This window comes from Aotus nancymaae, unplaced genomic scaffold, assembly GCF_030222135.1.
Source record: "Aotus nancymaae isolate 86718 unplaced genomic scaffold, 86718_ANA_hifiasm-v0.15.2.pri h1tg000003l, whole genome shotgun sequence".
Taxonomy (NCBI): domain Eukaryota; kingdom Metazoa; phylum Chordata; class Mammalia; order Primates; family Aotidae; genus Aotus; species Aotus nancymaae.
The window spans coordinates 37678281-37703110 of NW_026988414.1; the positions used below are offsets into that span (position 1 = coordinate 37678281).

The 24830-nt window shown below is 49.1% G+C and overlaps 2 protein-coding genes across 5 annotated transcripts; both read left to right on the forward strand.

Moving 5' to 3' along the window:
- Positions 1-357: 357 nt before the first annotated feature.
- On the forward strand, positions 358-7358 carry FANCG (FA complementation group G). Of its 3 annotated transcripts, XM_012463268.2 has the most exons (14): positions 358-863; positions 1034-1124; positions 1542-1673; positions 1928-2130; positions 3830-3965; positions 4128-4258; positions 4360-4506; positions 4639-4790; positions 5197-5263; positions 5478-5767; positions 5911-5957; positions 6154-6309; positions 6724-6847; positions 7000-7358. In XM_012463268.2, the coding sequence occupies exons 1-14, from the start codon at positions 780-782 to the stop codon at positions 7106-7108; spliced, it is 1869 nt and encodes a 622-aa protein (XP_012318691.1). In that variant the 5' UTR covers positions 358-779; the 3' UTR covers positions 7109-7358. The 3 variants fall into 3 exon arrangements, with proteins under 3 accessions (XP_012318691.1, XP_012318693.1, XP_064236447.1); XM_012463270.2 differs by lacking the exon at positions 1542-1673 and having other exon boundaries at positions 538-863; XM_064380377.1 differs by lacking the exon at positions 7000-7358 and having other exon boundaries at positions 538-863; positions 6756-6846.
- Positions 7359-8567: 1209 nt separating this feature from the next.
- VCP (valosin containing protein) lies at positions 8568-24543 on the forward strand. Of its 2 annotated transcripts, none has more exons than XM_021671534.2 (17): positions 8568-8845; positions 12483-12594; positions 12781-12953; positions 14017-14159; positions 15189-15319; positions 16896-17027; positions 18045-18147; positions 18779-18912; positions 18991-19126; positions 19440-19552; positions 19950-20114; positions 20203-20325; positions 20576-20788; positions 21273-21581; positions 21857-22012; positions 23574-23728; positions 23886-24543. In XM_021671534.2, exons 1-17 carry the CDS (start codon positions 8829-8831, stop codon positions 23989-23991), a joined length of 2421 nt encoding a protein of 806 aa, XP_021527209.2. In that variant the 5' UTR covers positions 8568-8828; the 3' UTR covers positions 23992-24543. The 2 variants fall into 2 exon arrangements, with proteins under 2 accessions (XP_021527209.2, XP_021527210.2); XM_021671535.2 differs by lacking the exon at positions 8568-8845 and adding an exon at positions 9786-9801.
- The last annotated feature ends 287 nt before the right edge of the window (positions 24544-24830 follow it).

Below are 24830 nucleotides of genomic sequence, written 5' to 3' on the forward strand. Positions count from 1 at the left end.
CATTTAAATAGAAAGGATTGGGCAGGTACCTTTGGGAAGTGCAGGCTGCACAAGCACAGAGCGGCGCTGTCAGCAGTCAGACTACACGCGGTAGAGAGTCGACCATGGTGAGCAAGGCGCTCGACAGTGAGCAGAGAAAGGATGGATGATTACGGAGAGTCCTCTACTCCAGTCAGCGCTATCTGGAGACTCCGTCTGCCCGGGCGGGGCTGTTCCCCGCCAGGGCGGTACTACGACTCCCAGAATGCACCTCGCGGCAAACCCTCGGTGGAAGCGGGAACCCAGACGGACCTGGGAGTGTGTTTGCGAGGAAGGGCCGAGCCGCGGACTGTGGTACGGAGACGTGCTCCTGCCCACCCTCTCTCCAGGCTGTGGCCTCCGCGAGGGAGGAGCGGGCCGCACCGCCGGCCGCGCGACTGCCCCGCTCAGACTCGGCCTCCGCCTCTAGCCCGCCTCAGCCTACCTATCGGGAGGTCCTGACTTGTTTCCTCCCCGAGTTTCCCGCGGAAACTAACTCTTGAAGAGGACCAACCGCAACCCAGAGCTTCTCAGGCCCGGCCAACCAGAGGCGAGGTTGAGAGCAGGGGCGGGCCGCGGGGAGAGAGCGTCCCATTTGTCCTGAAAAGCCTGGGCGTGTGGATTGGGACCCCGAGGGAAGCCCGGGAGCTCGGCAGGGTGTGGAAGTGCCCAGGTCCCTTCTCCTGGGGTTGGGAGCTTGGGCGAGCCAGCTTCACCCTTCCGAAGTCCGCTTCAGGTGTCCGGGCTCAGCCTCGGTTACCATGTCCTGCCAAACCACCCCTCTGGACTCCAGCTGCCTGGACCTGTGGAGGGAAAAGAACGACCGGCTCGTTCGACAGGTCAAGGTAACAAGGTTGCTGGGACCCTCGGTTTGCAGTGGATTTACCCCAATCGATGGGGAGGGGCTGAGCTTGACCAAAGAGCCAGAAATGACTGGAGAATGCACCCCTTGCCACTGATGCAAGGGGAGAAAAAAGGACTGATCCTCAGTGACACCCCCTCCCCCATGTGGTAGGTGGCTCAGAACTCCGGTCTCACTCTGAGGCGACAGCGGTTGGCTCAAGATGCACTGGAAGGGCTCAGAGGGCTCCTCCATAGTCTGCAAGGTAAGCGAGTCTTCCCCAGGATGATCAGTTCCCCTCCTAACCACAGCCAGAGACTCATTCCGCTTCTGCATTTCTGGGATCGACATAATTACTGAGGGAGCAGGGAGTCTTGTTTAAGGCACAGAGGGCACTGGAGTGGAATCATATTTGTACAGGCAAATCCTTCTCTTCTTACACATGCAGAGTGGCATTTGAAAAGTGGTTTCCAAGATGGTTTGATTTGGAGAACTTTTTTGCCCTTTCCAGACTTTCTGTCCAAAGGATGGGTTCTTTTTTTTTAATCCTTAGGTAATCGGCTGGAGGGTAGGTTCTTTATTATGGCCATTTTGGTTGGAGGGTGGTGATCCCTGGGTTGGGATCTTATTTGGAGAATCTTCCATGGGGGAGCATTCTGTAAGACCAACATTGTTGCTCCAGGGCTCCCTGCAGCTGTTCCTGTTCTCCCCTTGGAGCTGACTGTCACCTGCAACTTCATTATCCTGAGGGCAAGCTTGGCCCAGGGTTTCACAGAGGATCAGGTCCAGGATATCCAACGGGGCCTAGAGAGAGGTGAGGGCCAGAGATTGTCCCTAACTTCCCTGCCAGCTTCAGTCTGGATTTACGTTATTGCAGGGGAATGGGAGGATCAACAAAATCTGTCACCTCCATGGAGAGAGGTGCCCTTCTCTGTGCTCCTCAGACCAGGTTGAAGTATTATTATTGTGACCTTTGGAGTCCTTTGAAAGCCAGAGCGTATGCAGAGATGGAGGATGAGGTCCTACCTCAGCTATGTGTGTGTCTATGTGTGTGTATATACTCTACAGTGCTGGAGACACAGGAACAGCTGGGGCCCAGGTTGGAACAGGGCCTCAAGGAGCTGTGGCACTCTGTTCTTCATGCTTCCTCCCTTCTGCCGGAGCTGCTGTCTGCCCTGCACTGCCTGGCTGGCCTGCAGGCTGCCCTCTGGTTGAGCACTGACCGTCTTGGGGACTTGGGCTTGTTGCTGGAGACCCTGAATGGCAGCCAGGTAATAGGGAATGTGACCTGAAGCTGAGGGTCTCCTCCCTCCTTCCTCCTCTGTTCTCTCCATCTGCAGTAGCATCATCATGTACTGGACAGGCAGCTGGGTTGGTGATCAGAAAACCTGAGTTCTCTCTGGGACTCTTGGGTGACCTTACCCTAGTTGGTCTCTCATTGTGGGGATTCTCTCAGGAGTGTTTTTTGTTTTTTTTTTTTTTTGAGACAGAGTTTTGTTCTTGTTGCCCAGGCTGGAGTGCAATGACACGATCTTGACTCTGCAACCTCCGCCTCCTGGGTTCAAGCGATTCTCCTGCCTCAGCCCGCTAAGTAGCTGGGATTACAGGCATGAGCCACCACACCCAGCTAATTTTTGCATTTTTAGTAGAGACAAGGGTTTCACCACATTGGCCAGGCTGGTCTCAAACTCCTGACCTTGTGATCCGCCTGCCTTGACCTCCCAAAGTGCTGGGATTACAGGTGTGAGCCACCGCACCTGGCCAGGAGTGTTTTTTTTTTTTTTTTTTTTGAGACAGAGTTTCGCTCTTGTTACCCAGGCTGGAGTGCAATGGCGTGATCTCGGCTCACCGCAACCTCCGCCTCCTGGGTTCAGGCAATTCTCCTGCCTCAGCCTCCCAAGTAGCTGGGACTACAGGCACGCGCCACCATGTCCAGCTAATTTTTGTATTTTTAGTAGAGACGGGGTTTCACCATGTTGACCAGGATGGTCTCGATCTCTTGACCTCGTGATCCACCCACCTCGGCCTCCCAAAGTGCTGGGATTATAGGCATGAGCCACCGCGTCCAGCCCAGGAGTGTTTTTTAAAAATAGCTTAATGGGCCGGGCACGGTCCTCAAGCCTGTAATCCCAGCACTTTGGGAGGCCAAGGCAGGTGGATCACGAGGTCAAGAGATCAAGACCATCCTGGTCAACATAGTGAAATCCTGTCTCTACTAAAAATACAAAAGAAAGTTAGCTGGGCGTGGTGGCATGCGCCTGTAGTCCCAGCTACCTGGGAGGCTGAGGCAGGAGAATTGCTTGAACCTGGGAGGCAGAGGTTGCAATGAGCCGAGATCGCGCCACTGCACTCCAGCCTGGTGCCTGGCAACAGAGCGAGACTCTGTCTCAAAAACAAAAAACAAACAAACAAAAAATAGCTTAATGGGACAGTCATGGTGGCTCATACCTGTGATCCCAACACTTTGGGAGGCTGAGGTAGGAGGATTACTTGAGCCCAAGAGGTGGAGGCAACAGTGAGCTGTGAGCTGTGATCACGCCAGTGCACTCCAGCCCTCCAGCCTGGGTGACAGGGGGAGACCCTGTCTCACAAAATTTTTTTTCTTTTAGTTAGGGATAGGGCTCTTGTGATCTTGCTGAAGTCACCTCTCAGCCTTAGTCTCAAGGCAAGTCACCTCTTACCTTGAGTTATTGGTAACTCACATATGGTCCTTGCCTTGAGTGAGGAGGCTCGCTAGAATAGATCATCACTGCCCCAGGTTTTTCTTCCTTTTTTATCCTTACCCTATAGCTATCTATCTCTTAGAATTGGGGAAAACCAGAGGCCTTATATGCTTTGTAAGGGTAGCTAGGCCTGTATCCTCAAGGATCAAGAGGACCCTTGAGCTCAAGGTCTAGCCAGTATAGACTGAGATAGGAGAAGATGGGGAGATTTTAGCCTTGGAGCTTCTGGTTGTCTTTCTTTTGCCAGAGTGGAGCCTCTGAGGATCTGCTGTTACTTCTGAAAACTTGGAGTCCCCCAGCTGAGGAATTAGATGTTCCATTGACCCTGCAGGATGCCCAGGGATTGAAGGATGTCCTCCTGACAGCATTTGCCTACCGCCAAGGTCAGTTAGCAATCTGACTCATCTCTTCCTCCTTTAAATGGTCCTCTGGACTCATGCCCTCTCTCTTGTCCCATTCAGTTCCATAGGCTTCTTGGATCCTTGTTCCCCATCATGACCCCTACTCTGTAGGCCTCTCCAAGCTCACGCCCTGATTGTCCTCAGGTCTCCAGGAGCTGATCACAGGGAACCTGGACAGGGCCCTAAGCAGCCTTCATGAAGTGGCCTCAGGTCTGTGTCCGCGGCCTGTGTTGGTCCAGGTGTACACAGCACTAGGGTCCTGTCACCGTAAGATGGTAAAGACAGTCCTAGGGTAGATTGGGGGAAACCACAGGCATTATGCATAGCTTTTTGCTTTGTAAGAGTAGCTGAGGCCTGTGTCCTCCTATCCCTCTAGGGAAATCCACAGAGAGCGCTGTTGTACTTGGTTGCAGCTCTGAAAGAGGGATCAGCCTGGGGTCCCCCACTTCTGGAGGCCTCTAGGCTCTATCAGCAACTGGGGGACACAACAGCAGAGCTGGAGAGTCTGGAGCTGCTAGTTGAGGTAGGGAACTGCCAGGTGAAGATGTGGGGTGGAGGATTGCTGAGGTGCTTGTGTTGGGATGACTGACTAGTCAAGATCCAAGTATAAGGAAGTATGGCTCCCAGAGATTATAGATTTTTCTTTCTCTTTTAGGCCTTGAATGTCCCCTGCAGTTCCAAAGCCCCACAGTTTCTCATTGAGGTAGAATTACTACTGCCACCACCTGACCCAGCCTCACCCCTTCACTGTGGCACTCAGAGCCAGGCCAAGCACGTACTAGCAAGCAGGTGCCTACAGACAGGGAGGTGAGGATCCCCTTGCTCACCTGAGCTCCTCTTCCCACTTCTGATGCCTCCCCTGGGGTGTGACTCTGTTTTTGTTCTCATGACTTAGAGGATGAATAAGGCAGTGGCAGGACATAGGTCACCCACCACTCCTCAGCCTCTCCTACCTTGCTTCTAGACCTGAACTAAGGACTCTTCACTAAGACACTAACCTCCTCTATCTTTGACACTGAAGTCTCCTCCCCAATCCATTCTGTAACTGGGATAGATTCATACTGAGCTAGAATTGGAGCCCTAAGATGTTCCCTTCCCCTCTACTCCTCAGGGCCTATAACCATCCCTCTGTTAGCTAAGAGAGGACATTCTCAGGACCTTGCAGGGCCTTGCTTAGGGCCTAGGGTGAGGCTCATGGGCTGTGACTCCTCAGGGCAGAAGACGCTGCAGAGCATTACTTAGACCTGCTGGCCCTGTTGCTGGATAGTTCGGAGCCAAGGGTGAGTATATCTTCAAGCTTCTCTGCAATGGAGTGGAAGGGTTGGTGTCTCCTTTGGAATAGAGCAAGACTGCTATTTTTTGTTTTTCCCTCTATTTTGTCTGTACAATCTGGGGGCCCAGGACTCTGCACTCTGCATGGTACCAGAGCCTGGTGAAGAGGTTGGGGATGGTGGCTCATGCCTTTCAAGACACTGCCTCTTCTTCCCACTTCAGTTCTTCCTGCCCCGCTCCCGCCCAGGGCCCTGTATGCCTGAGTTGTTTTTAGAGGCAGCAGTAGCACTGATCCAGGCAGGCCGAGCCCAAGATGCCTTGACTCTATGTGAGGAGTTGCTCAGCCGCACATCATCTCTGCTACCCAAGATGTCCCGGCTGTGGGAAGATGCCAGAAAAGGAACCAAGGAACTGCCATACTGCCCACTCTGGGTCTCTGCCACCCACCTTCTTCAGGGCCAGGCCTGGGTACAACTGGGTGCCCAAAAAATGGCAGTTAGTGAATTTAGCCGGTGAGCCTAGGGTCCTAGAGGGGGTGTGGAGGAATGATTTTCTGATTGGGACCTGAATTGGTGAGGTTCACCCATGTTCACCTACTCACCCTAGAGTTACTGAAATTGATTCCTCTTCACCCCTGTTCCATGTCCTGCTTCAGGTGCCTTGAGCTGCTCTTTCGGGCCATACCTGAGGACAAAGGGCAAGGTGATCTAGACTTTCAGTTTTCCTCTTACCTCCTGGAAGTAGTAGTGGTAGAAGTGGGTTCCCTTTCATGTGTCCCAACCCATCAGGAGACTTAAGAGAAAGGGACTGTGGACACAAGAAGAAATAGAGGAGGATTTGGGGTTTTGGTGACTGTGAGGCTAGAAAGACACTTCTTGACTTTGGGAATGGTCCCCAGGGGCAGCTTCCAACTGTGAACAGGGATGTAAGTCAGATGTGGCACTGCAGCAGCTTCGGGCAGCCGCCCTAATTAGTCGTGGACTGGAATGGGTAGCCAGTGGCCAGGATACCAAAGCCTTACAGGACTTCCTCCTTGCTATGCAGATGTGCCCAGGTATGTATATTTGCATGACATCAGCTATGGATAGATGTGCAAGGACAGAGAGGCCCATGGGAAAGGTACTTGGGCGTAAGTGTAAGGGTGATGTTCTCAGATAGGAGGGGTTACTGGAGTTGTGCTGTATATATCTAGGGATATATCCAGATTTCAAACATATACAAGTATGTATGCAGGGCTTCCAAGAGTTTCCTGGTCTCCCTAATATCCTCAGACACAAAGACCGTAACTGCTGGGGTGGGTTGCGCAGGAGTACTGGGCAGGTGGTGGACACTGGGATAGGAATGGTTGTGAATAATCTGCCCCTGCTTCCATATGTGAGTGTAGGCAAGATAATTCCCCTCTTTTTATAAAACAATGGCTAAGACTATGTCAAGTTCTAAGACTCTGTACTCTGGGCTGGGACTACAGGTAATCGAGACACTTACTTTCACCTGCTTCAGACTCTGAGGCGGCTGGATCGGAGGGATGAGGCCACTGCACTCTGGCGGAGGCTGGAGGCCCAAACTAAGGGGCTACAGGAAGGTGCTACATGGTGAGGCTCAGACCTGCTGGCTTGGGGCTGAGGTGCAGTTGGTGTCCTAGAGTCCTTGGACCTATTGTGGGTGGTAAACGCTGAAAGAGGGCATGGCTCCCCAGCTTTCTGCCAGTCTTTCATCCTTAGACATCATTCTTCTTGCTCTCCAGGTCTCTCCCCCTGTACCTAGAAAGCTATTTGAGCTGGATCCGTCCCTCTGATCGTGAAGCCCTCCTTGAAGAGTTTCAGACATCTCTGCCGGAGTCTTGTGACCTGTAGCTGCCACATTTCCAAGAGCTTGAGCTGGGGCCCCCGTGGGCTGTCTCTGTGTGGGGAGGGCTTTCTGTTTCACCATCATTAGGAATCCTGGACTGGTGAGGTTGGTGGTGGGCCTGTGAAATTTGCCCTAGTTATTACTGTTCTGGTTTTGGAGGAAATGATCTCTGCCACCACCAAGTTACTGACTTTGCTCGAGGCACCTTTTTTTCCTGTTTCCCCTTTTCTTTTGTCGAATAAAATTTCATATTTATCTCTTGTCCGCCTACTACATATAGTTGGGTGGGAAGGCTCATGCTGTCTAGTTCAGTGCTAGTTGTCTGTGATGCCCTTTCCTGACATCATCGACCTTACGAACATGAGATCTGGGTATGAGGAAAGGGCTACAGGAAACCTTACTCAGGAGGTGGTGGCTTTAGTCCTTCACATTGCCTAAATGCAGAGCCCCAAAGCCCAGGACAGTGACTGAGTGGAGTTGGGTCTGAAGGGTGGTCTAGACAGGCCTTTCAGGACAAGGGTGGGTACCTGATAATTAGAGACAGGCAGATTTCTGAGTCTGTCCGAGTGACTCTTCACTCCCCTCCTAATTCTAAATTCTAGAAATCGGACTTGCCTTAGTCAAATGTGTCTGGGTAGAGGGTGACAGGTGAATTGAGTCAGCATACCACCAACAGCTGCCTGTTGACTACAACCAGCGACCCCTGTTACTTTGGGCCCAAGGATTTCAAGTCCCAGCATATGCTGTTTTCTTGCTAATTTGGGTTCTACTGAATTGGCTGTGTTCTGTGGTTGCCCTTTGACTTCTCTGGATTTGAGTGCCTTATTATAAGGTATTAATATTAATGACGGGAGGAAGGAAGGCACAAGTGCTGAGAAACTGCAAACGCTGTGGGATTAGGGTTACCACAGAGTGCAATGACAATGGGGTAGGAGTAGGGTGCTAGTCAGAAAGTTGAGAGTAGGGGTGGTTGGAGGCAGCGTTGGGGGGAGCAAGAAGAAAGGTCAGGGTGGTGATGGCGTCTTAGAGGATCCCCAGGTTTTGGGAGAAGGGTGTGTAGGTTACCACAACAGGACTAGACTAATACTAGGGTTCAGTCCATTGTGCCAGGTTATTCTAGGAGGAAAAACTCCGGAGCCAATGAACTGGAGCCAAGTGGGAGAGTCCGCCTGTAAGGGATTAAAGACTCTCCTTTCACTAGTCGATCTCGCCCTATTCCTTTCGTTGATTGGCTGAGGATTCCAATCCGTCGAGGAAGCGTAGCGTTGTGGCCAATTGACGTGGCGTTACTAGGCGTGTTGCATCCCTGAGGCGGGAGCCAGGCCGCAAACGAATTTCCTGATTGGCTGTGGTCTGCGGGTTGCTGGGGAGAGGCGCGGAGAGGCGGGCGAGAGTCCGCAGGGCAGGCGGTGATTGGCTGAGGTGGGAGCAGCTTCCCTTCCGATGATTCGGCTCTTCTCGGCTCAGTCTCAGCGAAGCGTCTGTGGCCGTCGTTTGAGTCGTAGCTGCCGCTGCCACGGCCACCTCGCGGAGCAGGAGCCAGCGTTGTTCGTCCGACGCCTAGCTGCCGGTGGGAGGAAGCGAGAGGGAAGCCGCTTGCGGGTTTGTCGCCGCTGCTCGCCCACCGCCTGGGAGAGCCGAGCCCCGGCTCAGTCAGTCGCTTGCCACCCTTCGTAGCCGTTACCCGCGGGCCGCCACAGCCGCCGGCCGGGAGAGGCGCGCGCCATGGCTTCTGGAGCCGAGTGAGTGTGCGCGCGCCGTCTGCTCGCTGCGGCGGCGCGCACCGGGACCGGCCGCCCTGGGTAGGCCCGGCGGGGCCTGGCAGTGGGCGCGTTAGGGAGGTGGAGACCAGGAAGGAGGGAAGGGAAGCAAGGGGGCGAGTAAGAGGCCGTGGACCCGGCAGGCCCGTCTGGGGCCAGCTGCGCACCCGCGCGCCCCCTAGGCGGGGCTTGTGTTGGGCCCGGGTCGGAGCCTGGGCCGGATCGTGCTGTGTCATGCAGGCCCCGGCCCGCCCGATTGGCTCCTTTGGAACGGCCGTCCGGGCCTGGCGAGGTCTTCCGGCCCACACCGCCAGCGCGGAGCTCCGGGGCCTTGGGGAGCCCGTCTGCGATCCGGACTACCACCCGCCGAAGGCCTTTGGTCCTGAAGAGAGCAGGCCCCGCGAGCCCGAGGCCCCTACTGGCCCGGTGGGCGTGGACTTTGCGCCATGTGAAGGCCTCAGGAGCCCTGCCACCGAGGCGGAGGCCGGGGTCGGGGAAGGCCCGGCGAGCTCAGTAAAGCTCACAATCGCCTTTTTGGAGCCTGGTCGGCGGGGCCCGAGGTGGGCAGTCTGTGATCTGAGTAGTGAGGGACTGTTAGGAAGAGGGAGAGCCCTACCTTTCGCTTCTGGTTTTCTTCTTTCTTTAGGCCTGTTGTTCATACTGGAAAGTTTGAGCGAGTTTTCCTTCATATTATGACTCTTGGGTGAGGAGAAAGGAATTTTTAAAAAATATTTTAGGTTTTTGCTAAAGTTCCAATCTCAGTTCGTGTTTTGTGGGCTTTCCCAGATTTCTAGCTTTCGTGGTGTGCAGTTTAGAGTTGCACTAACTCTTCAAAAACACAAACATGCATACACCCCTTTCCCCAACCAGCTATATTGAGAAATTATCCGGGCTCTGAGGCTTTCTGACCCCACTTCCATCCCTCAGGAAAGCGTCAGGTAAAACTTGCCACTTCAGCCCATTCAATTTAGCTTTTAGATACTGAAAAAAAAAAAAAAAAAAAAAAAAAAAAACCACACAGCCAGCCCATGGAAACCGTTCTATGCAAATTACCTTCCTTCTTTGAAGAGATTAGTTTTTTGAGGTGTGTTCCTTTTTCTCAAGTTTCTGAACTAGGATAAAGTATTACTCAGTTACCTATTTAAAAGAGTCACTAGGCCGGGCGCGGTGGCTCACGCCGGTAATCCCAGCACTTTGGGAGGCCGAGGCGGGTGGATCACGAGGTCAAGAGATCGAGACCATCCTGGTCAACATGGTGAAACCCCGTCTCTACTAAAAAATACAAAAAATTAGCTGGGCATGGTGGCGCGTGCCTGTAATCCCAGCTACTCAGGAGGCTGAGGCAGGAGAATTGCCTGAACCCAGGAGGCGGAGGTTGCGGTGAGCCGAGATCGCGCCATTGCACTCCAGCCTGGGTAACAAGAGCAACACTCCGTCTCAAAAAAAAAAAAAGTCACTTATTAAAATATTATTTTGGCTTACATGCAGTCAAGCTTTTATTTTCAAAAGTAAAAATCTAAAACTCTTGGAACCTGGCATCATCAGCCAGAGGCATCTGGCATTTTATTTTTCTACAGTCTCAGTCCTATTGGTCAAGCCAGAAGATTGGCAGCCCCTGACAGAGTATTTTGATGGGACAGGAGAGGGAGAACTCATGGGTTTAAATTGCTCTCAGCTGTCACATTGACCATGCTTGTCCTCCTGTATGTTCATAAGCATTGGAAGAGTCTGCCTATTCAGCAGCATTGTGCCTAGAGTGACACACTTTTGGGATAGGGGAGGCAAATTTGATCAGAGGAGACTCATTAGAAACTAGTTTAGAGGCAGTAGTTTAAAATACAGCCTATGTTTGAGGGTTAGCAGAAGGCCTACCATTTTGTTAGATGAATGGGGTTTGTATTTCTTTTGGGTGTATCGGGACCCAAAGATGTAAGAACTGCATGGCTTCCTAGCTGAGCATAGCATTTTTTCTCTGTCTCTTGGAAATTATGAGAATGTTTCCAATGGGAATACTATTGTTTTGACTGCAGTATCCCCAGCCCCTAGGACAATGCCTGGGACGTAATAGACCCTCATTACTTAGTTGAATGAAGAAAATTCTTTTTTAAAATGTACTTGCTTTGCTTCCTTCATTGTCTGGCTTTCCTATTTTGGTTAATGTTTGTGTTTTCCTGAGCCTTACTAACAGAAGGCAGCTCTTAAAAGAGAGAAAGCCCAGCACTTTGGGAGGCCAAGGCAGGCAGATCACCTGAGGTCCAGCTTGACCAACATGGTGAAACCCCACCTCTAGTAAAAATACAAAATTAGCCAGGTGTGGTGGCGCATGCCTGTAATCCCAGTTACTGGGAAGGCAGGAGAATCGCCTGAACTCGGGAGGCAGAGGTTGCAGTGAGCCGTGCCTTTGTACTCCAGCCTCCATCTCAAAAAAAAAAATAGCACTGAGTCCAGTAAGTGATGGCTGGAGATGGGCTAGGTAATAAGTTGGTGTCACTGCTTTTTGAATGATCCTAGCTTCTAGGAAATAACAAACAGTCTAGACCCAGTTGACCTTGATTTGGGTGAGAGGGATTTGGATTTGCCCCATGTCTCGGCATTTCTTTGTTTTGATTTTTTGAGCCAACTCTATGGAATTGTGCTTTTGCAGAAATTACTGTGCAATTTCTTTTGACCTTGATGGTTTCATGTCTGTTAGTGTTTTTTCCAAATATGATGGTCTTTATGCTTGGCATTCCTTTGGTACCATGGAATGCCTAGCATCAGCGGGCTTAGCCTGTAAGGAGGGTAGCACCAATGATTCTTGCTTCATTGTCCCCAGGCTTGCTTGATGGGACTTGAGGCCATCTCAGAGGAAGTTGTCTGGCTTACTTCATTCCCCTGGAAAGTTAGCTTATGCTTTATACTGTGTGGTTTTTTTTTTTTTTTTGAAGGCGGGGTTTCACCGTATTGGTCAGGCTGGTCTTGAACTCCCGACCTCAGGTGATCCACCTGCCTTGGCCTCCAAAGTGCTTGGATTACAGGCGTGAGCCACCACGCCCAGCCCGCTTTATACTGTTAATCATGGTGACCATTAATACCATGTGCCAGGTATTATGTTAAGCATTTTACATTCATTATCTCCCTTAAGACAATAAGCCTCTGAGATAAGTATTATACTCCCTATTTTATAGGGGAGGACATCAAAATTTAGAGGTTAGATAACTTGCCCAAGATCAAGCAGTAGCAGAATTGGAATTTAGACCCAATGGGTCTGACTATAGAGTTCCTGCTCTTAACTACTCTTCTGTAAGTCTAAGACTGCTTTTATTTCTCTAATAACTGTTTAGCCTCCATTTCTATTATGTCTTCTTCTTAGGCTATTGTTTTCTGATCCTGGGGCAGGATCACTCACTTGGGGCCTTATAGCTGGGACACTGATGCTCAAAATACCAGGAGCTGCTGGAATGGATATTCTAATGTATATGCTAGATATTGTTCCTTGTGACCTTGGCTGCCTTTCCTTCATCTGAGCTCTCTGGTTTAGGGACAGCTTCATCTAGTCACTCTTTCTTGAGTTTTAGAGACTGGTGAGGCTCTTGGGGCTGGAGTATCTGTTGGGACTGACTCAATTTTCTCCTTCTAGTTCAAAAGGTGATGACTTATCAACAGCCATTCTCAAACAGAAGAACCGTCCCAATCGGTTAATTGTTGATGAAGCCATCAATGAGGACAACAGTGTGGTGTCCTTGTCCCAGGTAAGCTGGGGCCACAGATTAGTCTTTCCTTATTGGACTTACTTGAGGGATTTTCCCAGGTTTCTTTTCTCATTTTTCTTGCAGTGACTGCAGATAGAGTGGGGTTTACTGGGAATCCCAATCTCCAGGGCTGCTGCTTACTCCCTTCTGCCCAGTGACCCAAAGGCCTTAACCTTCTTTCCTCAGCCCAAGATGGATGAATTGCAGTTGTTCCGAGGTGACACAGTGTTGCTGAAAGGAAAGAAGAGACGAGAAGCTGTTTGCATCGTCCTTTCTGATGACACGTGTTCTGATGAGAAGATTCGAATGAATAGAGTTGTTCGGAATAACCTTCGTGTACGCCTAGGGGATGTCATCAGGTGTGTGTGGGGTTTTTGGCTCTGCAGGGACGGGAGGCCAGAGATAGCCTGCATTATAGGCAGGACCCATGTATCACACAGGCAGGACCAAGTTCTTGGCACCTGTAGTTATAGGAAGCCTCCTGGCCATGGGAAGACTTACGCTTCAGGTTGTCTTTAGGTTTTGGTTCTGCCTTCCTGGGACTTGCAGATTTTCTCTGGATGTCCCTTGAGACAAATTGGCATTCCTGTAACTTTCCTAATGCCCTATTTTTTCCTACCAGAGATGTAATTTATCATAGTTAAAGCTTGGTTTAGGATGCCACTTGAGGGTATGTATCTGCTAAATGACCTCCTCACTACTCTCACTAATATGTCCAATTAATGGTTTGGGATTGGAATGAGGTGGGGGTATGGGCATGGAAGGTGAGCTGGTAGCAGACCTTTTAAGCACCTAAATTAACCTGGGAGAGAGGAATAGTTGAAGTCAGACCCAGGATAGCTCCAATGTGAGTGATTTTACTTACTCTTGCATAATTTTAGGCAAGAAGTTACCCCAACTTGGAGTCATCTCTAGCCACTCCTACCCAGCCAACCATCACCTGGCTAGGATCATCTTAGGCTTCTGATTCTTTTTAATGGAGTCTAAGTTTCATGTAACTTTCTTCCTGATGGTGCTTAGTCACTTTCTTAAGGTGTTCTGACCACCTGGCTGAGATAATTTTATTTTTTTCACTTCTGTTTCTCTGACCCTGACAATTATTAGCTTAAGATCTTCTTTTGTAATATTGGGTCATCAATATTAGCTAGAAGGGGATTATCCTTGAATATCTCACTGAAGACTCTGCATATCTTTTTGGGGTTTCTAAATGTGTGGCTCTTGATTTTGGCTCACTGATTAGGAGTGAGTGGGGCTGTTCTTTAGCCCTCACTTCCACCCTGTTCTCCTTCCACTCTTCACCTAAAGCCATCCCTGCCTTTTCTTTTTTACTTACTATCAGCTGTCTGTGCCAGGCCCTTTTGGACACCCAGTGCTTGGGCCCGAAGTGTGGTTGGTAATATGGAGTCTGCTTGTCATCCTCAGCATCCAGCCATGCCCTGATGTGAAATATGGCAAACGTATCCATGTGCTGCCCATTGATGACACGGTGGAAGGCATTACTGGTAATCTCTTTGAGGTATACCTTAAGCCGTACTTCCTGGAAGCTTACCGACCCATCCGGAAAGGTGAGCGCTAATTCTGAGCTTAAGGATTGTTGATTGTTGAGTTTTTGCACACTAGGTAGTGGAATGATTTAGAGAAACTCAGCTTGGAACGTCTTCATCTCATTTTCTTTTTCTTCTTTTTTTAATCTTTTATGCTTTTCCCTTGTGTTTATTTATTTTTTAAGAGATAGGGTCAGCCCAGCGCCATGGCTCACGCCTACAATCGCAGCACTTTGGGAGGCCGAGGCAGGTGGATCACCTGAGGCCAGGAGTTCGAGACCAGCCTGGCCAACACGGCAAAACCCCATTGTGGGTGCCTGTAATCCCAGGTACCAGGGAGGCTGAGGCACGAGAATTGTTTGAACCCAGGAAGTGGAGGTTGCAGTGAGCCAAGATCAGGCCACTGCACTCCAGCCTGGGTGACAGAATGAGACTCTGTCTCAAAAAAAGAAAGAAAGAAAGAAATGGGGTCTCACTATGATGCCCAGGCTGGTCTCAAACTGCTGGGCTCAAGTGATCCACCTGCCTTGGCCTCCCAAAGTTCTGTGATTACAGGCATGAGCCATCATACCTAGTCTTATTTTTATATATTTGTATACACACATGCATCCTGCACACAGATTCATATGTCTTCTGCCCTTCTTTTCCTCCATCCTTCTCTCCCTCCATCTCTCCCCTTCTCTGTTCCAGAAGAGTAAGCTATCCTTATGGATCTTTGAAGGAGAAGGTGGTCCATTTTGACTGTGTCAGGGTCCAAAGTGCATAGTTCTAGCATTGGTTGTTGTAGTAAAGCTTGGGCTACTTATATGGCAGAAGTCAAAACTTGATGGGCTTCTGGCATGTCAGGTTTTCCGCACTGACCTGAGTGGCAGAGGGACTCTTCACAGTTTACCTTTCTCCTCTTGCCTACTGCTTATTAAGACAGTTGGGGTGGCATTGGAGAGAGGGTAGTGTCTAATGAGCTTGGCATTTTGACCCAGGGTCTGATGAGTTCTCACTTTGTCTTGTAGCTGATACCTCTAACTGTGCTTGTATTGCTTGCTCTCACAGGAGACATTTTTCTTGTCCGTGGTGGGATGCGTGCTGTGGAGTTCAAAGTGGTGGAAACAGATCCTAGTCCTTACTGCATTGTTGCTCCAGACACAGTGATCCACTGCGAAGGGGAGCCTATCAAACGAGAGGTGAGTTTTCTCCCTGATCACAGTATCCAATTTCGTGATTACTCAGTGTGGCATTATGTGGTAACTGTCAAGACTGGGTGCTCGGCCGGACGCGGTGTCTTAACGCCTGTAATCCCAATACTTTGGGAGGCTCAGGGGACAGATCACTTGAGGTCAGGCGTTCGAGACCAGCCTGGGCAACATGGTGAAACCTTGTCTCTACTAAAAATACAACAATTAGCTGGGCCTAGTGGTGCACATCTGTAATCCCAGCTACTCAGGAGGTTGAGGCAGGAGAATTGCTTGAATCCAGGAGACAGAGGTTGCAGTGAGCTAAGACTGTGCCACTGCACTCCAGCCTTGGTGACAGAGTGAGGTTGTCTCAAAAAAAAAAAAAAATGGACTGGGTGCTTTTTGGAGAACTAAGCATCTTTCAGGGATGAGAAATCTGCCAGATACTCATTTCTGGGTCTAGGTGTTTCCTGGATGTACCTAATTCCAGGAATTTCAAAAATCTAGACTGAACCCAAAGTATATAAGTGATTGAAATCATTTTTGAAGTATAGCCGATGGTGGCTGAAGGCCTCTGTCCATTTCCAGAGTTTCCAGCCTCAGATTTTAGAGACCCCTTCTCAATAAGACTACGAACAAGCCGGGCGCGGTGGCTCACGCCTGTAATCCCAGCACTTTGGGAGGCCGAGGCGGGTGGATCACGAGGTCAAGAGATCGAGACCATCCTGGTCAACGTGGTGAAACCCCGTCTCTACTAAAAATACAAAAAAAAAATTAGCTGGGCACGGTGGCGCACGCCTGTAATCCCAGCTACTCAGGAGGCTGAGGCAGGAGAATTGCCTGAACCCAGGAGGCGGAGGTTGTGGTGAGCCAAGATTGCGCCATTGCACTCCAGCCTTGGTAACAAGAGTGAAACTCCGTCTCAAAAAAAAAAAAGACTACGAACAATGTGAGAGGCAAGGACTGTGCTAGAAATCTTTGCCTTGGGATTTTTATAGCTGTTCTTTGATCCCTGTAGAGGGGAATCTTCTCTTTTTTAATTTAATTTAATTTTTTTTCTTTTGAGACAGAGTTTCGCTCTTGTTACCCCAGGCTGGAGTGCAATGGTGCGATCTCAGCTCACTGCAACCTCCGACTCCTGGGTTCAAGCAATTTTCCTGCCTCAGCCTCCCAAGTAGCTGGGACTGCAGGCATGTGCCACCATGCCCAGCTAATTTTTATATTTTTAGTAGAGGCGGGGTTTCACCATGTTGACCAGGATGGTCTCGATCTCTTGACCTCGTGATCCACCTGCCTCGGCCTCCCAAAGTGCTGGGATTACAGGCGTGAGCCACCGCGCCTGGCAATTTAATTTTTTACGAGATGGGGGTCTCGATATGTTGCCCAGGAACTCTGGGACTCAAGCAGTCCTCCCACCTCTGCCTCCCAAAGTGCTGGGATTACACATGTGAGCCACCGTGCTGGGTTGAGAATCTTCTTATATGGTAGGTTTTTGCACACTAGGTAGTGGAATGATTTAGAGAAACTCAGCTTCTGCTGATATTATATCCTTGCCTTCTGCTTTCTTTATCTCTTTCTTATTCAGGATGAGGAAGAGTCCTTGAATGAAGTAGGGTATGATGATATTGGTGGCTGTAGGAAGCAGCTAGCTCAGATAAAGGAGATGGTGGAACTGCCCCTGAGACATCCTGCCCTCTTTAAGGCAATTGGTGTGAAGGTGAGCATCCTGGGCTCTGGGATCCAGTTTAAAGTGGTGATTAATGACTACCCAATGTCTGATCCTGGGACTTTTTCATACGTGGCTTTCGTTATTGCCTTGGATTAGAGGGGCAATAATAAATCCTTTAATTCACTGAAGGCTCTAAATTCATTAGAGTTGATGGTCTAGAACAGAGCAAGCTGATTAAATTCTCTGTACACGCACACATATATATGGGCATTTTCTTTACAGCTCTTAGAATGTAAAAGCCATTCTTGTCTCAGTGGACCCTGTAAAAACAAATCTCACCATAGTTTGCCAGCCTATCTAGAGCAGTGTCACCCAGTAGAAGTAAGCAAGTTAAGAAAATTTTCAGAGTCTTAAAGGGTTCTGAGTCTAAAATATTGAGAACTATTGGTCTAGGGTGTAGCTTCCCAATCTTTTCTATATCGTGGAACACACTGAAAATGAAGTTACTCGTTTCCTTAGTATGTGTCGCACAAATAATTTCGTCTTCTATGTGGACAGTTTCAATGTCCTGCTTGTAAATGAGGCCATAGAAAGGGTAGTGTCAAAGAAGAAGATTGGTGATTGTAAGGAACATCATTCCAATGTGATAAATTCTGGAAGGTATGATTACTGGCGTAAGTGATCCTCTGGCAATGATGAAAATAGACCCTGCTCTCTCAAATGGCTTAGCTAGTCTTTGGCCCTTGGTCTGTCTGAAATTGAGCCCTTAGTGTAATGGCCTCTTGCCTTTCCCTAGTTACGTATCTTCAAACTCATTTGGACTAGAGTTTCTCTGCCCTTAGTCTCCTATGCAAGTTGCAATCATAAATGTTGCCCACTCTGTAGTAGTATTTTCCATGCTAGTGTGGCTAAAGTGAGCCATCTTCCTAGCATTTACTGTTGAGGGCTCATTCTTAATATTGTCAGGGTTGAAGACTGATTCTCGCCCTCTCTGGAGCCCTAGTCAAGCCATTTTAGGGTTTGGGAGAAGGTGAGAACCTAATCACACTCTGCATTGGTCCTCAGCCTCCTAGAGGAATCCTGCTTTATGGACCTCCTGGGACAGGGAAGACCCTGATTGCTCGAGCTGTAGCAAATGAGACTGGAGCCTTCTTTTTTTTGATCAATGGTAAGAGACTTGGTTCATCTTATGTCTAGCTAGACTGAATTTTGAATGGGGGCTCATGAGCTGGAGAGCTCATGGACCCATCCCTTTTGCACTCATGCCCACCTGCACTTTTATAGCATATTTCTTCTGCTGGGGTATGTTACAGATAGATGAAGAATAAAGGGAAGATACTTTACACTGGTGTTCCCTGTCCTGTCCCCCTTGAGAAAGATTGTGGACAGACTGAAGAGTGGGAGCAAGCTAGAATGAGAAATTAATGGGTGAATGCTTATTGATTTGAGAGATTTTGGGGAAAATGAACTTGGATTGCTGGCTCTTGGAGAATACTATTTAGCTGGTAGAGATCTAGCTGGTGTGCCATCTCTCCTGCTCTAGCCGTAGGTTCCAGAGCATTTGCTGTCACCTTTACACTTCTAGTTCAACTGTGAGAAGAGTATACTGAGTCCCTGGGCCTCTCTCTAGCCTGGCCTGGTGGCTATCCTGTGATTATGGTTGGTAGAGGATCTGAGAAGTAGGCAGAGCACCTTCTCACCAGGACCTGTCTCTGGGCCAGACAAGCAAGATAACTGATTTTTTTGGGAATTAGGAAAGGCTATCATTTTGTTTTTGCCTCCATTCTGTATTCTTTCAGGTCCTGAGATCATGAGCAAATTGGCTGGTGAGTCTGAGAGCAACCTTCGTAAAGCCTTTGAGGAGGCTGAGAAGAATGCTCCTGCCATCATTTTCATTGATGAGCTGGATGCCATCGCTCCCAAAAGAGAGAAAGTAGGAGCTTAGCTGAAGGGATAGTGGGGGGTTGAAAGGCTCTAACTTCACTTATGACCAGACATCCTGTTCTGGCAGACTCATGGCGAGGTGGAGCGGCGTATTGTATCACAGTTGTTGACCCTCATGGATGGCCTAAAGCAGAGAGCACATGTTATTGTCATGGCAGCAACCAACAGACCCAACAGCATTGACCCAGCTCTACGGCGATTTGGTAAGGACTCCAGATACATCCAACCCTGCCCTTGCTTACGTCTCACTTCTCTCCTTCATCTAAGTCACCTAATCCTCTTGAAGCCCTTTGCAGTGATTGGGTCCAGGGGGTCTTTTTCCCTTATCCTGCATCCTGTCTAGACTGACCAACCACTTGGTTTTCCTGAAACTGAAAGGTTTCCCAGGGCTTGAGACTTTTTCACTGCTAACATCAGGACAATCCTATGCTAACTGAGATGGTTGGTCCCGCTAGGCCTGTCTCTTCCCTCTGGACTAGAAATGAGCCCTGTCTGTGTTCATGTACTGTCCCACAGGTCGTTTTGACCGGGAGGTAGATATTGGAATTCCTGATGCTACAGGACGCTTGGAAATTCTTCAGATCCATACCAAGAACATGAAGCTGGCAGATGATGTGGACCTGGAACAGGTAAAGTGATGATGAGGGCTGACTGGGCATTACGATATCTCTGTTTCTAGGCAGTTGCTGGGAACTGGCTTGGGACATAAGGTTAAGATGCGAGGAGATGGGTTTTGATTTCTGGACAGGGGAAAGGAAGTGATCTGAGATTGAATCTGGGAAATTGGAGTTGGCTTGTTTCTCAGTTAACACTGCATTTAGAGTAAATCAGAATTGTTGGGGCAGCTTTATTTCTAGGCCCCAAGTCCAGAATTGAGTACTTAAAACCCAGCCAATAAAGACATTGCTAGTACATATTCAAGGAAATGAAAGGACCCAGGGATAGGAGTCGGGGGAAGGATTTCTATTGTCTCTGAGCCTCCTGTGGGAGGTGGAGGCAGCATAGTAAGTAGGTCTTTCTCTGCAGGTAGCCAATGAGACTCATGGGCATGTGGGTGCTGACTTAGCAGCCCTGTGCTCAGAGGCTGCTCTGCAAGCCATCCGCAAGAAGATGGATCTCATAGACCTAGAGGATGAAACCATTGATGCCGAGGTCATGAACTCTCTAGCAGTTACTATGGATGACTTCCGGGTAAGGACCACACCCCTACCTCAGGTACACACATATGTGCTTTGACCCTTCCCTGGTAAGTCTCATCCCATTTTCCCTTCTTTTCTAGTGGGCTTTGAGCCAGAGTAACCCATCAGCACTGCGGGAAACCGTGGTAGAGGTGCCACAGGTAACCTGGGAAGACATCGGCGGCCTAGAGGATGTCAAACGTGAGCTTCAGGAGCTGGTCCAGGTAGGGTAATTTGGTCCAGGGTGAGTCACTGCCTTAGTGATGTGGGTGGTCTCAGGGTGTCAACACATTCGCTGCAAGAGTTGTGAGAGCGCAACTTAGGAACCTACTGTTCTTAGGTTTGAGGCACTAAGGAGTCTGCTTTTAGAGAACCTGGATCTGATACCATTGAGTACACCATGAAGCTTCTGTTTAGTTAGGTTTCTTTCAAAATATGGTGGTAGCCTTGAACCCTCTTTCCTTTTTGTCCTAGTATCCTGTGGAGCACCCAGACAAATTCCTCAAGTTTGGCATGACACCCTCCAAGGGAGTTCTGTTCTATGGACCTCCTGGCTGTGGGAAAACTTTGTTGGCCAAAGCCATTGCTAATGAATGCCAGGCCAACTTCATCTCCATCAAGGGTCCTGAGCTTCTCACCATGTGGTTTGGGGAGTCTGAGGCCAATGTCAGAGAAATCTTTGATAAGGTGAGCTACAATAGGGTGGGCTGTCTATTCATTTGCCTGGGGGCAAGGGCTGTTTTTCTTTAAGACAGTTGAAACAGTGCTGGCTGCTCAAATGGACAGTAATCTTTCTGAGGTCTGAGAGATCCAGTGTTTAGTTTTGTTTTGTTTTTTCTCTTGAGACAATATCTAGCTCTGTTGCCCAGGCTGGAGGGAAGTGGTGCAATCATAGCTCACTGTAACCTTGAAATCCTGGGCTTAAGCAATTCTCCTACTTCAGCCTCCTAAGTAACTGGGACTACAGGCACGCATCACCACATCTGACTATTTTTTATTTTTTGTAGAGGTGAAGTCTTGGTATGTTGCCCAGGCTGTTTTTTAATTCCTGGCCTCAAGTGATCTTCCCACCTCGGCCTCCCAAAGTGCTGGGAATACATGTGTGAGCCACTGCATTTGGCCAGAGAGATCTAGTTTTGTTAGTGCTTGACTCAATCCGTTCCTCCCCCAGGCCCGCCAGGCTGCCCCCTGTGTGCTATTCTTTGATGAGCTGGATTCGATTGCCAAGGCTCGTGGAGGTAACATTGGAGATGGTGGTGGGGCTGCTGACCGAGTCATCAACCAGATCCTGACAGAAATGGATGGCATGTCCACAAAAAAGAATGTGTTCATAATTGGCGCTACCAACCGGCCTGACATCATTGATCCTGCCATCCTCAGACCTGGCCGTCTTGATCAGCTCATCTATATACCACTTCCTGATGAGAAGTCCCGTGTTGCCATCCTCAAGGCCAACCTGCGCAAGTCCCCAGTTGCCAAGGCAGGTGCAAGATCATGGGCTGTGGGGGACTTGTATGAGTCCTCAGGCTGGTACGGAGCGCTCTTTGGTTTCTGGACAAGATTCCATTGTGGTTAGGGTTGGTCTAAAGGCCAGGGAGAATTTTTGAGGGTATTAGGATAATCTAGAATTAGGAATAAAATGGGGTGGCCAAAGAAGGGGCAAACTGTAGTTGGGAGTGCTTGGGTGGCCCAAAGATCTGTGTGACTCAGGAGAGGAGAGGCTGAATGCTAAGGTATCTCTGCTGCTTCTTTTAGGATGTGGACTTGGAGTTCCTGGCTAAAATGACTAATGGCTTCTCTGGAGCTGACCTGACAGAGATTTGCCAGCGTGCTTGCAAGCTGGCCATCCGTGAATCCATCGAGAGTGAGATTAGGCGAGAACGAGAAAGACAGACAAACCCATCAGCCATGGTGAGTCTGCATCCTTTCCCCAGTTGTGCCAATTATGGGGAGCCAGGCAACAGCCACCACCATGCCCTAGAGTTGAGAGTAGAAGCTATTGGAAAGATCATCTGACTGAGAAGACATTTAATAGGGCATCAAAGATAAAGAATACTGAGGTGAATCCATTCATTTTGGAATAAGGCTGAGAAGAGATGGGCAGGCTCCATTCTCAGTCTGAACTAAGCTCTGTGAGGGAAATCTACTTTGATATGCACTATGAGACTGCAGCAAACAGAGCAGGGCCTTGAACTGAGATGAGACCCATAGACCTATCCCTGGTGGTCGGGGAAGGGGTGGGGGTGCACAGACCTCCCAAAATGAAATGGCAAATTCATGTGTGTGTAAGCTCCATATAGGTAGGATCTCCGTCATTTTGCTTGTTTTCCACTATATCCTGTGTTACCCTTAATTAATTGATTAAGTTCTAAACATGAGACTTAATGAACTTAATGAACGAACAAATATGTGGCTTTCTTTACCTTTTGGAAGGATCTGTGACATCTCTTCTCTTTGCCATAAAAGCTTAAAAACTGTTGGCTGGGCGCGGTGGCTCACGCTTGTAATCCCAGCACTTTGGGAGGCCTAGGCGGGCGGATCACGAGGTCAAGAGATCGAGACCATCCTGGCCAACATGGTGAAACCCTGTCTCTACTAAAAAAAAATACAAAAATTAGCTGGGCATGGTGGCATGCACCTGCAGTCCCAGCTACTCAGGAAGCTGAGGCAGGAGAATTGCTTGAACCCGGGAGGCGGAGGTTGCAGTGAGCCGAGATCGTGCCACTGCACTCCAGCGTGGCGCCTGGCGACAGAGCAAGACTCTGTCTCAAAAAAAAAAAGGCGGGTGAGGGGGGACTATTGATGAACTAATCCTAAGAAGCAGTCTCATAAGTCACAGCAGTTGGCCTCTCAATGGAAGAGATAGGTTTTGAGCTGAGCTGTGAAGAGAGTAGAATTTGAATAAAGAGAATAAGCAGCCCAAATAATGTATTCTAGTTGTAGGATTGCAGACATTGAGAAACCCTGGGTCAATTTAAGAGTATATATGTCACTGGAAGTGAGACCACTAGGTAAGATGTAATCCAAATGTGGTAAGCACTAAAAGCCATTGGCATTTCCTTTTAAAATATTAAGGTTTATTGAGGTACGATATAAATACAATAAAATTCACCCTTTTTAGGTACCATTTTCATAATTTTTGACAAATGTATATAAGTTCTATAACTACTACCACAGTTGAGACTTAAAACTTTCTGTTATCCTAGAAAGTTTCCTTAGCTACTTCAGGCAACATCTCCCTTAAGCCCCATCACTGATGTGAATTCTGTCCCTACAGTTTTCCCTTGCATTGACAAGTTTTTAAGCAGAGTAATGACTCAATTTTAGGAAGCATGGCCTAGCACCTGGCCTAGCATCTTACCTCAGGTTGGATTGAAAGGGCAAGGAGATGAATAAACAGTAATGGGAGGCCAGGGATGAAATCCAGGCCGGGCTTTAACTAGCCCTAGTGATCTCTGTTTACCAACTATAGGAGGTAGAAGAGGATGATCCAGTGCCTGAGATCCGTCGAGATCACTTTGAAGAAGCCATGCGCTTTGCACGCCGTTCTGTCAGTGACAATGACATTCGGAAGTATGAGATGTTCGCCCAGACCCTTCAGCAGAGTCGGGGCTTTGGCAGCTTCAGGTAACTTGGTTGGAAGCATTAGACAGTGCTTAAGTTAATTTGGGGACCTGTACCAAAAAGGGGATGGGAGTCCTAAGGAAGCTAGAGGGGTAGTTGTGGAAATCTTAAATAGGCCCTCTCCTAACCCTCTTTTTTGGCTTTGCTCTTGTACACACAGATTCCCTTCAGGGAACCAGGGTGGAGCTGGCCCCAGTCAGGGCAGTGGAGGCGGCACAGGTGGCAGTGTATACACAGAAGACAATGACGATGACCTGTATGGCTAAGTGCTGGTGGCCAGCGTGCAGTGAGCTGGCCTGCCTGGACCTTGTTCCCTGGGGGTGGGGGCCGCTTTCCCAGGAGAGGGACCAGGGGTGCGCCCACAGCCTGCTCCATTCTTCAGTGTGAACAGTTCAGCTACAGTCTGACTCTGGACAGGGGGTTTCTGTTGCAAAAATACAAAACAAAAGCGATAAAATAAAAGCGATTTTCATTTGGTAGGCGGAGAGTGAATTACCAACAGGGAATTGGGCCTTGGGCCTATGCCATTTCTCTTGTAGTTTGGGGCAGTGCAGGGGACCTGTGTGGGGTGTGAGCCAAGACGCTACTGCCACCTGCCACAGTATAGCATCTGCACTTGACTCAATGCTGCCCGAGTCCTCCCTTCCCCCTGTCCAACCTGGGTAGGCGGGTAGGGGCCACAGTTGCTGGGTGTTTATAGAGTAGGTTGATTTTATTTTACATGCTTTTGAGTTAATGTTGGAAAACTAATCACAAGCAGTTTCTAAACCAAAAAATGACTTGTTGTAAAAGGACAATAAATGTTGGGTCAAAATGGAGCCTGAGTACTGGGCCCTGTGCCTGCTTCTTTTCCTGGGAAGGGCCTTGGGCTACCCACCACTGCCAAGGCATTCTTTCAAATGTGAAATCCTGGAAGTTAAGATTGCACCTTCTTGCTCTCCTGATCAGCATCGGTATGATGTCTCCTTTTGCCTCATCCTGTGTCTGCAGTATCACTGAATAGGACTGGTGGAAAGGGAACAGCCTGATGGAGCCCCCAAATGTGGAGAATGTGGCATCCCTTTGCCCATTTGATGTGGATGCTAAGGCTAGGCCTGCAGAATCC

What these genes read in the sequence shown, in the direction of transcription:
- VCP (XM_021671534.2), top strand. An exon ending in GGGAGCCTATCAAACGAGAG is followed by an intron (nt 15,320 to 16,895) that starts GTGAGTTTTCTC and finishes TTTCTTATTCAG; the next exon opens with GATGAGGAAGAGTCCTTGAA. An exon ending in AGACAAACCCATCAGCCATG is followed by an intron (nt 22,013 to 23,573) that starts GTGAGTCTGCAT and finishes TACCAACTATAG; the next exon opens with GAGGTAGAAGAGGATGATCC.
- FANCG (XM_012463268.2), top strand. Translation starts at nt 780, where the DNA reads ATGTCCTGCCAAACCACCCCTCTGGACTCCAGCTGCCTGGACCTGTGG. An exon ending in GGCTCGTTCGACAGGTCAAG is followed by an intron (nt 864 to 1,033) that starts GTAACAAGGTTG and finishes CCCATGTGGTAG; the next exon opens with GTGGCTCAGAACTCCGGTCT. An exon ending in GCAGTTAGTGAATTTAGCCG is followed by an intron (nt 5,768 to 5,910) that starts GTGAGCCTAGGG and finishes GTCCTGCTTCAG; the next exon opens with GTGCCTTGAGCTGCTCTTTC.